Source organism: Pleurodeles waltl, chromosome 6 (genome assembly GCF_031143425.1).
Source record: "Pleurodeles waltl isolate 20211129_DDA chromosome 6, aPleWal1.hap1.20221129, whole genome shotgun sequence".
Taxonomy (NCBI): Eukaryota; Metazoa; Chordata; class Amphibia; order Caudata; family Salamandridae; genus Pleurodeles; species Pleurodeles waltl.
In genome coordinates, this window is record NC_090445.1 from 421992492 (window position 1) to 422005930 (window position 13439).

A 13439-nucleotide genomic window follows, 5' to 3' on the forward strand; every position below is an offset into this window, starting at 1 on the left:
CAGCACCATTAAAACCAATGGGGTCATGCAAGCTACTGTATATGTAACTCACCTACTGGCTGAAGTCTTGCCTTATGCTTATCGCTGAAGAAGGAACCTGAGTATGACACAGGGAAAAGACCAGTTGGGTATCATCGACATAAGACATAATTGACATCCTGAAAGCCATCACCACCTCCGCCAGAGAGCACATGTAAACATTAAATAATGTAGAACTTAAAGAAGATCCTTGAGGCATGCCGCAATTCAAAGAGAAAGTGTCCGATGTACAATTCCCTTCGAACACTTGGAAAGGCCTTTTACTAAGGAAGGACTGGAGCCAAAGTAGGGCAAGGCCAGTCACACCGACATCTTGAAGTCTTTCCAGAAGGATCTGGTGACTGACCGTATCAAAAGCGGCACTAAGTGACATACTCAAGTTCCTCCTTCAGTGACTTTAGGACCCTGTTTTGTGGCGGTGTCGAATTGGATGTATCGTTCTGCCTTAAAACTTAACAGGGAAAAGACGGTAACCGTCCCCTGCCACAGTCTGATCTTGGATGGCCATGGGCCTTGGAGGCCCCTCTTCCCCCAAGCCTGCTGTAAAAAGCTTAGGTTTCTGGCTGGATAATGCTCTAAGCATGGATATACAAGCCACGAAATTAGCAGCTACCTGTTATGGGCTGCTTAGAAGGTTGAGGAAGTTTCTTCACTTGCTCCCTTTTCACTCTAAAAAAATGGTAGTCCAGATGATTCTATCGGCCCATCTGGACCATGGAAACTCATTGTACTTGGGAGCGCCCAAGTCAACGATCAGCAAACTGCAGGTGCTACAGAATGCTGCAGCCTGTCTTGTGTACAATGTTTCTAGGCACCTTTCTGCGCAGCAGGTCATTAAAGCTCTTCATTGGCTCCCGGTGTAACAGAGGATTAAATTTAAATCTCTCTGCATCGTCGGCAGAGTCTTGACAAACACTGGCCAATCACTGTCAACCACTTTTTACTCCTTATACTCCTACTGGGTGTCTGCGATCCGCTAACACTCGCCTGGTTGCCATTCCCCACTTTCAAAGAACTAAAGTGGAGGCCGTTCACTTCAACATAATGCTTCTAAGTTATGGAATTCTTTGCCTTCCTTTTGGCGGGCTTTTGACACTGAATTCTCTTTTCGCAAGCACTTAAAAACCTGGTTGTTTGCTCAGAAGTGCTGAAGTGTTTAGTCAACTCTGCCTGTTTTTTCAGCCTTTTTTGACTTGCGTCGTCTGCATACTGCGTTGGGGTTCCTACAGGTAGCTACGCGCTTTATAAAAGCTTGATGATGATCTTAATTGATCTGTAGGCCTAGGCTGTGAAGGACCTCTGTTACTATTTCCAGAATGCCAAAGAACTTTGGGGCCACAAGACACCGTCATCTAAATAAGAACAAAAAAAGTCCCCTAACCACTCAGAAAAGTTGCCACTGCTCCCACGCACTAAAAGGATTGCCTGGGTGCCGACATGTTGATTTGAAAGTGTTGATTTCCAACGCAGAAATGAAAATGTCCTGTGCTGTTTTGTCTATTGAGGGGACATTAAATGCATTCCTTGAATTTATGAAAAACACCCAATTCTGATGTCAGGATTTAAAGTTAATCTGATTGGGTACCAAGATCCGCATTTTTTCATTTTGTCTGTTGGCTTGCTTGAGATGCAGAACTGGATGTAGGTCATTTTTGGAGCCTTCACAATAACTAGAAAGCAAATAGAATAAGTGACTGTTTGTTTGCTGTTCTGGAAAGATCTCTATTACACTTTTTGAAAGGACTACTGGAACCTACTCCACCTGGGTGGAATGTTGGATGTAGACCTTTGGAACTAAACTTTGTAACAATTCCGTACAATATGAAGCATCCATTCGTCTCTTGTTATACTCTACCAAGTCACTGTTCCATTAAACTCGACATCCAGGCTCCAAAGTGCCAAACCCACCCAGCTCAGCACTCCATATTAAATTAGCTCCTTGATCTCCCACCAGACTTAGCTCACACTCAAGAAACAGAAAGGACTATTCATTATTATTTTCTACATGTAAATCACACACATTTCATCATAGTGCAATGATATTTCAGCTGAGTCTTTTATGATCTCATTTCAATTGTCATAGGATCACAAATTACAAAAATTAAATATACTGGCTTTGCCAATGATTGTTAATCATGAATCCTCCACACATTGAAGTCATTTCTTTTGTCACAGGGAATGTACTAAAACACATGTACATTTAGTAGTTGTATTTTTTTTTAAAACAAAACCAGCTTTATTTCAATAACAAAATAAAACATACACAAAAATTGTGAAATTGTGTCCTTAGGGCAGGAAAGGACAGCTGTTGTTAGTGTTTTCACCTCAACCTGGAGGCCATCACTCCTTGAAATCCAACTGGCCCATAAAGGAAATTAGGGGAGTTCCCCGGCAGGTTGATGACCCTCACAAGGCTGGCGTACCTGGGTAGTCAGTCACACCCACAGTACAAGTGCGACTGACTGCCCTAGCCAGTTTGGCTTTTCTCCAGCATCAGGCTACTCTGAACTCATCCTACTTCTGTACGGGTTGTAGAGATTCCTAGAAAAGGATTAGTAGGTGCTGTTTGCAGTGTACCTTCCTTGTATCTTTTTGTGACCAACAATTTCTCACCCGCTGCTGTTTGTTGGTGTAGATACTCCTCCTCAGTGCTGATAATTCTTTGCACACTCCCACAGAGCACCCCTCCCCACTCTCCTAGGGCTCATATATTTATACAAAGTTTCTTTAGCACCTGATGATACCCCTATCATAGCGCTCAATAAAGTTCTGAAGTTCCTGCTCGCACTGCTTGCTTAGCTCACGCAGGGTCTTTCGCAAAGCAGACACCACCGTCTGCTCAATCGAAGGCTCTCGCTCCAATAACATGGCTGCCACCAAGAAAAACGTCCGGCAGTTCTGCTCGTATTCCTGCGAGGAAAAGAAAGATAAATATACGTTTAGATAATCACTGAACAACCAATTATCCATATGAATATTTATCAGGCAGTCTGTTACTAGTCTACATTATCACCATGAAACTTATCATAGGGCTACAACAATACCAAGTAGTCAGTCACCGAGCTACAGTCGACTGCAAATCTTAATAATTGTCACCTTTTACATAATCACCACGCAGCCAAGCAAAAATTCTAATAATCACAAACCAAGCCATATAAATTATCACACAGCCAATTATAGTTCTAAAAAACTGTCAGAAACCCAATCGCATAGCTAAACAGCAAAGGCAGTGAGTCACAGAGATGCACAAACGCTAGGGAGCCAATCATGTGTTTACACGATCTTCAAAGCTGTCATCCATGTGTTGGAAATCACACCAAACAATAAATCGGCTGCTGATCATGCACCGACGAAATGAAATCACAAAATAGTCAATTACACATCTCAACAATTTTGTGTCCGAATACGGAGCCTAGAATTATGTACATCACTCTTCATTTATTGCTAATCGATACCTTACAATATAACAGTCTACATGTCTAATGAGTCCTTAAAACAACAACATTTTAGTAATCAACAAATTACCTATTCTTATAAGACAGTCCTCAAGAAAAACATTTCCTCTTTCTGGGCTGCTCAACAAGCGGATAAATACCTTCCTGTGAAGGAAACGTGATTTGTATGGGTAGTTGTTTGCGATTATTCTAATGGTATTTGTACATAACTGTGCATAATTGTAAAGAGGAACTCGAGTGCCATCGACCAGCCATTAGCGGGTAAATCAGGTTGGACCCAGAGTGGGAATAACAACTATTTGCGTCCAGTGGGCATCTGCGGAATACCTGTAGGACTGACACGGTGGCTTGCAGGAACGTGATTTATTCTCACCAATTGCATCATAACCGGCTTCAAATAAGAACCATGACTCTGCTGTTTTGTAAGTATGGCACCAACCCTTGGCCACTATGGGGTATGGCGGAATGAAATGTCAGCTCCGACATGTCTGACTGGTTTCTGTTTCCGCCGAGTAGAGTGAAAAGAGACATGCACAGAACGAATTTCAAACTCGTGATCGGACCATTTGGGATTCCCCGGGTGATTTAGAGACTGTGGGGTTTAAGGGATCTTCCCCTTCCTGTTTTCTCTACTTGCCGAAGGGAAGAAACACAGCACATGCGACTTGGGTGAACCCCTGTCTCGCGGGTATATCCTAAGGGATGCGCCAGGAAAGGATATATAATTAGGACCTGTTATTTCCAAACGCCTGAATAAAGGTACCCATAATTTCACCTGACAACCGTGGCAGGTGCTATAAGGAGGGGGAGTTCATTCAAGGGGTGAGTGGGGACTAGCTATTTCTCCCACTGGATGAGAAATGTGTTGATGCCATAGATACATCATTGCCAAGAGCAGTTTATTCCACTTTCGAACCTCTAAGCAGGCAAATTCGGAGTCTTGGAGGTAAAGCATAATCTGAACCTCTCTACTGGGGATGACATGAGGCCCTCTGGGATATAAGAAGTCGGAACGTAAGGTCAAGGCAAAAGTACCAAATCATCTTATACAAATGTCTTGAATTGATTAAGGTAGGCTTTCTTAAAATAAAAGGTATGCTGTCACCACCGAAAGTGTAGAGAATAGTGGGAATACCGCTGAAAAAGGATGGAGATTCTCCCTATTTGGGATAACTCTAGGACGGGGAAGAACTGAATACCTTTGAGAGAGCATAGCTTATATTATCAATATTAACATGAGATGATTATGAACTAATGTGTAATAATGCTGCATAGAAAATGTATTAATATATTTAGCTAAATGTGTGCTTGAAAATGTGCCCACGGGGAGTGGCCGCCAATTTATACGGGGACTAATAAATCTGACTAATAATTATGAAACGTTTTATTAAAATGTGGTTTTACACTAATAATTGAAAGTCATATGCTAGAGTTTTGCTAATAAATCATTAGGCCTTAGTTAGCATGAGTCGAGGCCTAGCTGCCTGACTCTCATATTAAATGTGTTTTTCTAACGTGCAATGTGCTGACTTGCTGAAGGACATGAACTCTTGTATTTTTCCAAAAGCTAGAAGCTGAATGTAACTGTAGTAGATCCTTTCTCATGAAATTCGACTTGCTTGTAGAAACATGTTAGCTGAATGCAACACTGTAGATCACTCGTAGGTACAAGGTCGCCTGAACCGGTACAGACAATGGAGCCACTGACTGAAGATGTGCAAAGGACCACGAGAGGATGAAATCATACCGGACATTCCACCTGCTAAAGATGTCAATCATAAGGACCAATAAAATACGTGAGAACTGTTATGGGGTGACAAATTCGATGAGCTAATTTGAAGACAACTGGTTAAAGATAGTGGGGTGCAACCCCTTGTCCAACCAAATTTTAGGGGAATGTACAACGAAAATGGGATAAAAACCCTTGACACCCTGGAAGTAAATCAGAATAGGAGACTAGGAGAGGGGGAGATGCTGATGCGATTTGCGATGACCCAGACACTTTGTCACTCTGCATAGAGATTTTGCTGTTTGGTTCTTAAAACCATTCCTGCCTTATATTGCCCGTTTACACTTTACCTCCTTATGAGGGAAGTGCCCCTTTACCCAACTTGCTGAATTCCTGGCTGATGGCGAATCAACTGATGTCCTGAGGACGAAGACTGAACCTGAGTGCTGACCTAATACGGAGGGTAACTATATGACAATGAAATCGTGATTGTCTGTTTGCTTTTCCTTTCTAGGTACCAACTGCTTCTCTTTTGACAGGGACCATAGTTAGATGTTTTCCAAATTGGTGTTGCTAAATTGTTTTGCATGAAGCCCAACATGCCAATGTTAATTCAAGGTTAGTTAAGAGGGTCCATTAAACTGAAGAAATAGACAAATGACTGAATCTATGCTTTGTTGAATAATGAGCTAATGTTACTCTGCTAAGGATAACCTATGTTGTTGCCGTGATATGTTCTAATATTCGTGATTCTTGCCTTGATGAAATCTTATCAGAGTTGCCATATTGTGACTATGCTAATGTGCTTCTTAGTTTTGAGATTAATAAACTTATTAGTAGAATTGTAATGAATAGGGAATAAATATCACAAAGTCATACTAAACTGGTGTGGTTATTCACGACTGCAAGGTCATGGTGGTTTCTGAGTCTTATTAATGTCTTTGACTAAATTGAATTGTTTTATTCTGGTAAATATTGATGATGTTATTGACATATTGATTGACATGCTGATTAGCTATCTCGTCCTAAGTTGTCTTCAATCAGGGTCAAAAGATTCATCGGCCTAAAACGAGTCCCAAAGTGAGTAAATTAGTCATAAAGGGACACGTTAACAGTTCGACCAAGAAGAGAACTCATACAAGATGCTGAAAAGACCTTGCAGACCATGGTGACTAGACGAAGGTGCCAAAAGGCCTGGGGTGGATGATGGCCCTACCAAGGGTACCCTCAGAGTTAAACAACTTCTGGGTTACTGACCCAGACAATATTTGTTATCCAATGTAATCAGAGTGGACCCTCGCAGCTAAGGCAGCTCAATGTGTGAGCAGAAGTATAAGTATACCCTTGCATAAGAAGGTCAAGGGACATCTCAAGGTGGTGCTCAAGAACTTCGGTGGGAGGCAAGGTGGTACTAACACCAAAAATAGGTAGTAAAATGGTTACATTTATTACTAATTTTGTGAAAAAACCCCAAGAAATAGACAGTCCAATCCTGGCAAGCCTGTCATGACAAGCTATTGGAAGTAGTGAGGCCACTAACAAAATTCCTGAATATGGCACAGGAGGCCAGAGAGATCATCAATTTGATTTCTATGAATATCTTGTCCAGGTGGGCTCAGAGGCCAGCATGTTTCCTAGGGAAGGCGAAATGCACACTATCAACTGTAAGACGCCGTCTTCTGTTAAATAAAATTGACCCGAAGCTGGGTGAATTGGGATTGACACATACAGGTCTGACTGCAGGACACAGTCTCTTTGGCGATCGCTTTATCCTGGAACTCAGTAAATTAGGTACCGGATTATCATCACTGGACAAGATACAGCAGTCAAAGAAGAACATCTTCAGTCTAAAGGTTTTTGGTGGGGTCGATAGAGGCATGAGATGTTCAACCAGGCCATCCACTCTTTCCTGCCTAACTGAAACATCAGAACAGGAAATAATTCCAATAGCAGGAGAATTCTACAGAGGAAGAGTGCCAGCCTGCTTCTTTTCTTGAAAATGGAGAACGCTTCTCATAGATTCGGAAGGAAGTTCCTAGCTAGAAAAAAAGAGTAGTGGTTCCAAACTTCTTTACGCCCAAGCAATTATTTAAGTAACTTTTTGCTAGTGAAGAAGGACAAAAGTCACTGTCTGGTAAGAAATGTAAAGAATATTCAATACATGGCTCATATATTGCATTTCACATTGGAAGGGGCGCATTTATCAGGGACATTTAGTTGCCAACCAATTAGATGGTCAGGATGGATCACAAAGATTCAGACCTCCCAATGCCCACTTATGCATGGCACAGATGGTTCCTACGATTCGACGGAGGCAGCTGGTATAGGAGTTGAAGGCTCATGATGCTTCATCAAGCTGCTAAAACCAGCCATAAAGCTATCAAAATCCCAGGGCCACAGGCGTATCCATCAGGACAATATTCTCCTAATGAATCAAAATTTCATCTGCGTAGGAACCCAAATGGAACATGAAGGTGTCTTCTTCAGGGGCTGGGGTGTGTGATCAAGAATGAGAAGTCCTAAGTTAACTCCAATCAAAAAGAAAGTCTTTCTGGATTTTGCTATAGACTCAGACCAGCAGTCTTAGAAGCTCTCTGGAAGATGATGATACTCATCAGGAGGGAACTAAGGAAAATCCTGCAGAGAAGTCGGGCCTTGTTGATACATCTCATCCAGCTGGTGGGACTGTCCCCAAAAATCCAAACCATATTGCTGGGGCTCCTTCATTATCAGGATTATGAGGTTTAAAGCATCACACCCCAAGAAGGGGCTTATGTAACCAGAAGAAAATCAATCTGACAGAGGAAGCGAAGATGGAATCCTACAGAAGCCTGGAGTGTCAATGCCATTTTTGGATCTTCACCGGATCTCTTTGTAGAGTCTGGTACAAGCTGTTTGGGATGGTGAGATGGCTGTGGGAATATTACCACAACAGGATCGTGGTCAGAGTAGAACAAGACACTCACTTAAACTGCTTGGAACTGCTAGCAGTTTTTTTTCGTAGTGAAGTGCCTCACAAAAGACAAGTTTTCTTTCTCTAATCTTTTCAAGCTGGACAATGTATCAGCGGTCTGATATATCAACAGGTTAGGAGGAGCAAGGTTGGGGGCCTTGATGGACCTACACAAAAATTGTTTTTGACACTGCTGTCTGAATAGAAAAATTTCACTTGCAGCAGAATATTTTTCAGGGAGACAAAATGTTGTAGAAGACTGGAACTTCAGGGGCGTTCCAGAGGATTATGTAACCATGTCAGGTAGACCTATTTGCCTCTCACCGACCATCTGCTTCTTCAGCTGAAGGTCGTGTTCTAAGGCAGAAGCAACTGACCGCTTTTTTCATGACAGGAGTTAAATCTACAGGTAAGCATTCCCGCCCTTCGCAGTGATCAAAAGACCTTCAGCACAACTCAGGAGACAGAAAGCAAACTTGATCCTTGTCACACCAAGGTGGAGATCGCAAATGTGGTTTCCAGTTCTTCTGAAACGTTCATTTTTCAATCCTTCCTAGAATCTGAATAATCTGAGGAATGCTCACGGCAGGTCAGACCCTTTGATTCTGTAAGGAACACTCTGGTTGATGGCATGGAGTATTACAGTAGACAATAGGACACCCTGCAACTTTTATAGCAGCTTTCAATCTATATCAAAAAGGCATTGTCGGAGTCTACAGTCATGAGGTTCGGCATAGCACAGATGAACACACTGATGCCTGGGAAGAAGTCTGGATCCCAAAGGGGCAAAAGTAGCATATATTGTGAACTTTCAAAAATGGCCAGTTATCGTCTGCCATATGACTGCAGGTTGGTAATTCTGACAGACACCAGTCTTGTGCCGGAATGCCAGTAGAGGAATTCAATTGGTGTGTAGAGTACTCAAGGGAGTACAGTTGTCAGTGCCCCAGAACCAAAATATACATGCCTCTGTGATGCAAACTTGATGCTATGCCCAGGGCGGAACTTTTAGGTAAACTAGCGATGGTGCTTTACCTTAAATCATGCAAACAGAGTCTTGGATGTCACAGTGTTGGATGTGTCCGCTAGGATATTCACTCCAAATGTGTTGCATGTACTGTATCTACAACACCCAAATGTAATTATAATGGTCAATTATCTGGCTTCTTCAGTTAAGCCAAAATTGTGTGTGGTGAGATGTGTAGCAGGGCCCTTGATGTTATGACAGAGGAGGTCAGGCTTCCCAGCACTAAATAGCTGTTGCCTGCTATCAAAAACCTTATAAACCAGTTTCATCTCCCCCAAGAAAGAGGAGTGTCCACTGGGTCATGAACAAAGTAGGCAATGGTGATCCATTTTTGGAGTGCTTTCATTATGAGGGGCCTTGGCATCAAAAGCTTTTTCTTTGGAGAGCTGCCTGGTATATATTTTGAATGCAGTTGACTGGCCCTCAGATTGTATGCTTAAAAAGTTTTACTTTAAGCTAGCGATGGGGATGGCATCATTGGTAGTCAGTAAGGGTTAAACCTGCATATTCTGAGTCTCGGGTCCTGACATAGAATGTAAAATTTTCTAGCTGTTGTGAAAGAAAGTTTAAATATTGCTAAAGACATGGAGGCAAAGATTATCCCCACCCAGAGATTATGGAAGTGTCCTTCCAACAAGAACTGGAGATCATCATTGTCGTACGGGATAAGTATATGTATTTTTTAAGTATTGCTTCTTCAGATATGTTCACCATGAGGCATTGCTGATATGTTTGATTTGTTTAATGCAATATGGAAATGGTTTACAAGGATGGTGTCTCACACATTTGTTTGTTCTCTCCAGCAGGAACAGAGCAAAACACCAGTAGCAGTAGGAGAAGCAATACTAGGGTCAATACTGAAACACAATGAAGGAGAAATAACTTTTCTTGACATCTGTTTCATGTGTTTTGGCTGGGTGTTGATTTAACTGTTCTTTTGTTAAGGAGTCAGGAGCTATGAAGTCCTTCTGCTGTGAAATGGTAATGTTTTATTTTTGGGGTGCTGAGCAATACATTAATAAAGGAAAAACATAATCTTCACCTTTGTGTCCTTAACAGAATTAGAATTGAAACTTTCCTTTATGACAGCTAGGACATCTTACATTCCTTTTCATTCACAGACCTACACAATAATCTGGCAGCCAGTCACATGCATGCATTATCATTAGACAGAAAGTTATGAGTTGGCATAGACATTAGGCATCCAATCACAGATCCCATTAGTCCTCTCTTCCCATGCCAGAGTTCCTCCACACTTCTTAAGGAATTCCAGAGATTATATCTGGTCCAGCAGTTGTGGACATATTTACTGTAATGATTGAAAGTAGAGCTTCAGCTTATTTTGTTTGGATGGTCATAGGACAGACAATTTGTCTAGGTCATCCCACATATCTTTCAATTTCTGTCTTTCTTAATAGGCTGCAGAACTGTTTCAACAAACAAGATCACTTGTACTAAACCAGCATCTCATCCTCAATTTCATATGAAGAAATTATTAAAGGAAAACCGGGTTATTTTGCTCTGCTACTAAACCCTCTCCACCCCAGTCATTCCTTATTAAATGATTGATTTTTGTCAGCATATTGTTTTTTGATTAAACATTTTAAAATGTTTTGTCATCGATAAACATCAGTACTTCTGACACCCCTCTAATGTTGTTACAATAATCAATTGAATGGCAAGAAATGCCAATTAAAATGAGGATTTCACGCGCCCAGAATCCCTGATCATCTGGACAGCTCATGTTGCCACAAACACATCTGATGAAAAAGTAGATATACTTACACGCTCAATTTCTTCTTTTTTTCTTAAAACTGCAGCGGTTCTCGCATCTGGATTGTTCTCACCCACTTCTTGTGCCACAGTAATGAGCAAATCTTGAAGGTCAGTCCTGTTAGCGTCTTTATTTGCTTTAATATTGGTCTGCAAAACAAGAAAGCCGCAGGTTCGTAGCAGGATACAGAGATGTAAAGTCTAGAGTTGGCTTGACTCAGTTGTTAGAATCCCACCCCTAAAACTGTCTGACTTACACTGGTGTTTCATGAACCTAGCTCAACGCCTACATATGGGTTCCATCTGTTACCTTCAGTAGAATTAATCAATCTGAGATTAATCACAGATGCTGAATCTCAGGGTGATAAATCTTGGAGTGGTGTTTTTTTTTTTAATTGGCTTTCTAAAATCTCGGACAATTTTATTTTGGGAATTTCGAGGTTAACCGCAGATTGTCCTATTTCTTTTTGTTTCTTTTTCTAATCATGTGGATATACCCCTGGCACCCCATCCTTAACCATTAGCCTTACCACTTCTCGTATTCCTCAACCTATCACCTTACCAGTCCTAAAATGCACAGTTACTCTATTTCCCACCCTTTCCATTTCCTAATTCTACAAAGGAAGCCTCATTTTTGTCCATTTTTCTTACATTATTTTAGTCCTATCCCATATTCAAGCACTAAAAATTACTTTGCTTGTGGTTTTAATAAGCTGCTTACACTAATATATTGCTCTCATCTAGTGCTTAAAATTCTGCTAGAAAAAGTGACATTTAAGCGTTGATTTAGTGTGTCCTACATGGTGTTTTACACCAATACAGTATTTTCCATGTTTCCCTCGAATACTTGTGCTGTTCCATTTATTCTCATCCACGTTTTTCTCCCCCAAAATGTTTGGTTTGGGAAGCATACATCACATTCTTCGGATACTGTTTGATTGTCATCTCCACAACTGAGTTCCACACAGATCCTTTGACCTCCATCCCAGGAGCAAAAAAAAGAGAAAAAAACACTCCACAAACCCTACTGCCTCTAATGCTTTTTCATAGAGCACTCCTGATACAAAAAGACCTGTACCCCAGCTTCATAGAATACGTGGGAAGCCTAGATAGCTTCAAAAAATCACCATCACCCCGTGCTCCATCTAACCTTTACCTTCAGAGTCAAAGCCCTCCTGGTGCCAAGTTGAATAAAAATTTGCATTAAAGACCCTAACACCCACACCAGATGTTTCACCGCTGCATCAGAAGTGATTCTGACACATGCCTCACAGACTTTCACCACAATTTCATACTCTTCCTGTTACCCATAGAGGTAATTCTCAGGCTGGGTTCCTCTGCAAGACTTGAAAAAGCTGCATCACACTGCCCAGGCATGTTTTTCAGTGTATTTGAAAAATCATGTATGGCCACTGGCAGAGCAGCATGTCGGGACTAGAAGTAGAATATTCAATGTGGTTGCCACTCTCCCTTGAGACTGGGCCTAAGTCTGAGCCTGACTTAACTAAACAAAACAACACAAATTAAACGGGAAGGACAATTCAATAATGGTCAAATACACTGTTATTGTCAGTGAAACATGAGAACAAATCATGAAACAACGGTCTCCACACCCTACAAACCCCCCTTTTAGGCTCTGATCCCACTATAATAAGTACAACAAAAAATAAAAAGAACAACACAAGCCCTGGATGATGCATTAGGTAGTTTGCACCTAAGAGGCGTCAGAAATACAAGGGCGAATGGAGGAGTAGTAGGCCTCCATCATTGGAGTCCACTGGTATTTTCCGAACCCTGAGTTACTTCAGGCACGTCAACTCCTTGTAGTCGGAGGCAAAGAAGTCCAACAATGGCCGACATTGCTTTGTGAACTACTTAATTCTGCCTGTAATTTCACTGGACAACTTTCCATGCCTAGGACCCATAATAGTCTCTCAATTCAACGAGTTCAGCAGGAGGTACAGGTTGGCCCCAGGGCGACAGGATAGGCTGCTTGGCAGAAGGAAGCAAAAGGGAGCTTAAATGCCCCTTCCGCACCCACAAGGGATGTATCTCATTATCAGGCTGACCTAAAATAATAACCTCTAGGCATTACTGGTCACAAACAAAGAACACAGATATAACGAAAAGATGCAAAGAGAAATTGCCACAAAATAACCCTTGATCGTCCCAATGTTAAGACATTTCTGTGTGTTAAAGAAACTGCAAATTTAGAGAATGTGCAAAGATCATCAGTTAGCACCACACCAGTCTACAAACGTTAGCTGAGGGTGAACCTTGGCATTATTCCCTCAGGATGTTTGTTGTGAGATGCTAATTTATCTTTTAGAATAAACAGCCATGTCAGATAGGCTTCTACCTACTAGCAGGACGTTTATAACTGACTCCTTAAATTCGAAAGAAAAAAAGATTAACATTTCAAGTTCCAAGCTTAGAGTTCCTAGCCTGGGATGCAGTAACTGG

General features: G+C 41.5%; 1 protein-coding gene across 2 annotated transcripts in view; it reads right to left on the reverse strand.

The window, feature by feature from the left end:
• Positions 1-2079: 2079 nt before the first annotated feature.
• LOC138299820 (uncharacterized) overlaps positions 2080-13439 on the reverse strand; it is a 151936-nt gene continuing 140576 nt past the window's right edge. Inside the window, exons 7-8 of one of the 2 annotated variants that reach the window (XM_069238412.1) lie at positions 10989-11126; positions 2080-2949 (exon numbers count right to left, since the gene is read on the reverse strand). In XM_069238412.1, the coding sequence (XP_069094513.1) occupies positions 2767-2949; positions 10989-11126 (321 nt within the window). In that variant the 3' untranslated portion in view covers positions 2080-2766. The remainder of the gene's footprint in view (positions 2950-10988; positions 11127-13439) is intronic. The other variant, XM_069238414.1, reaches the window with a different exon arrangement.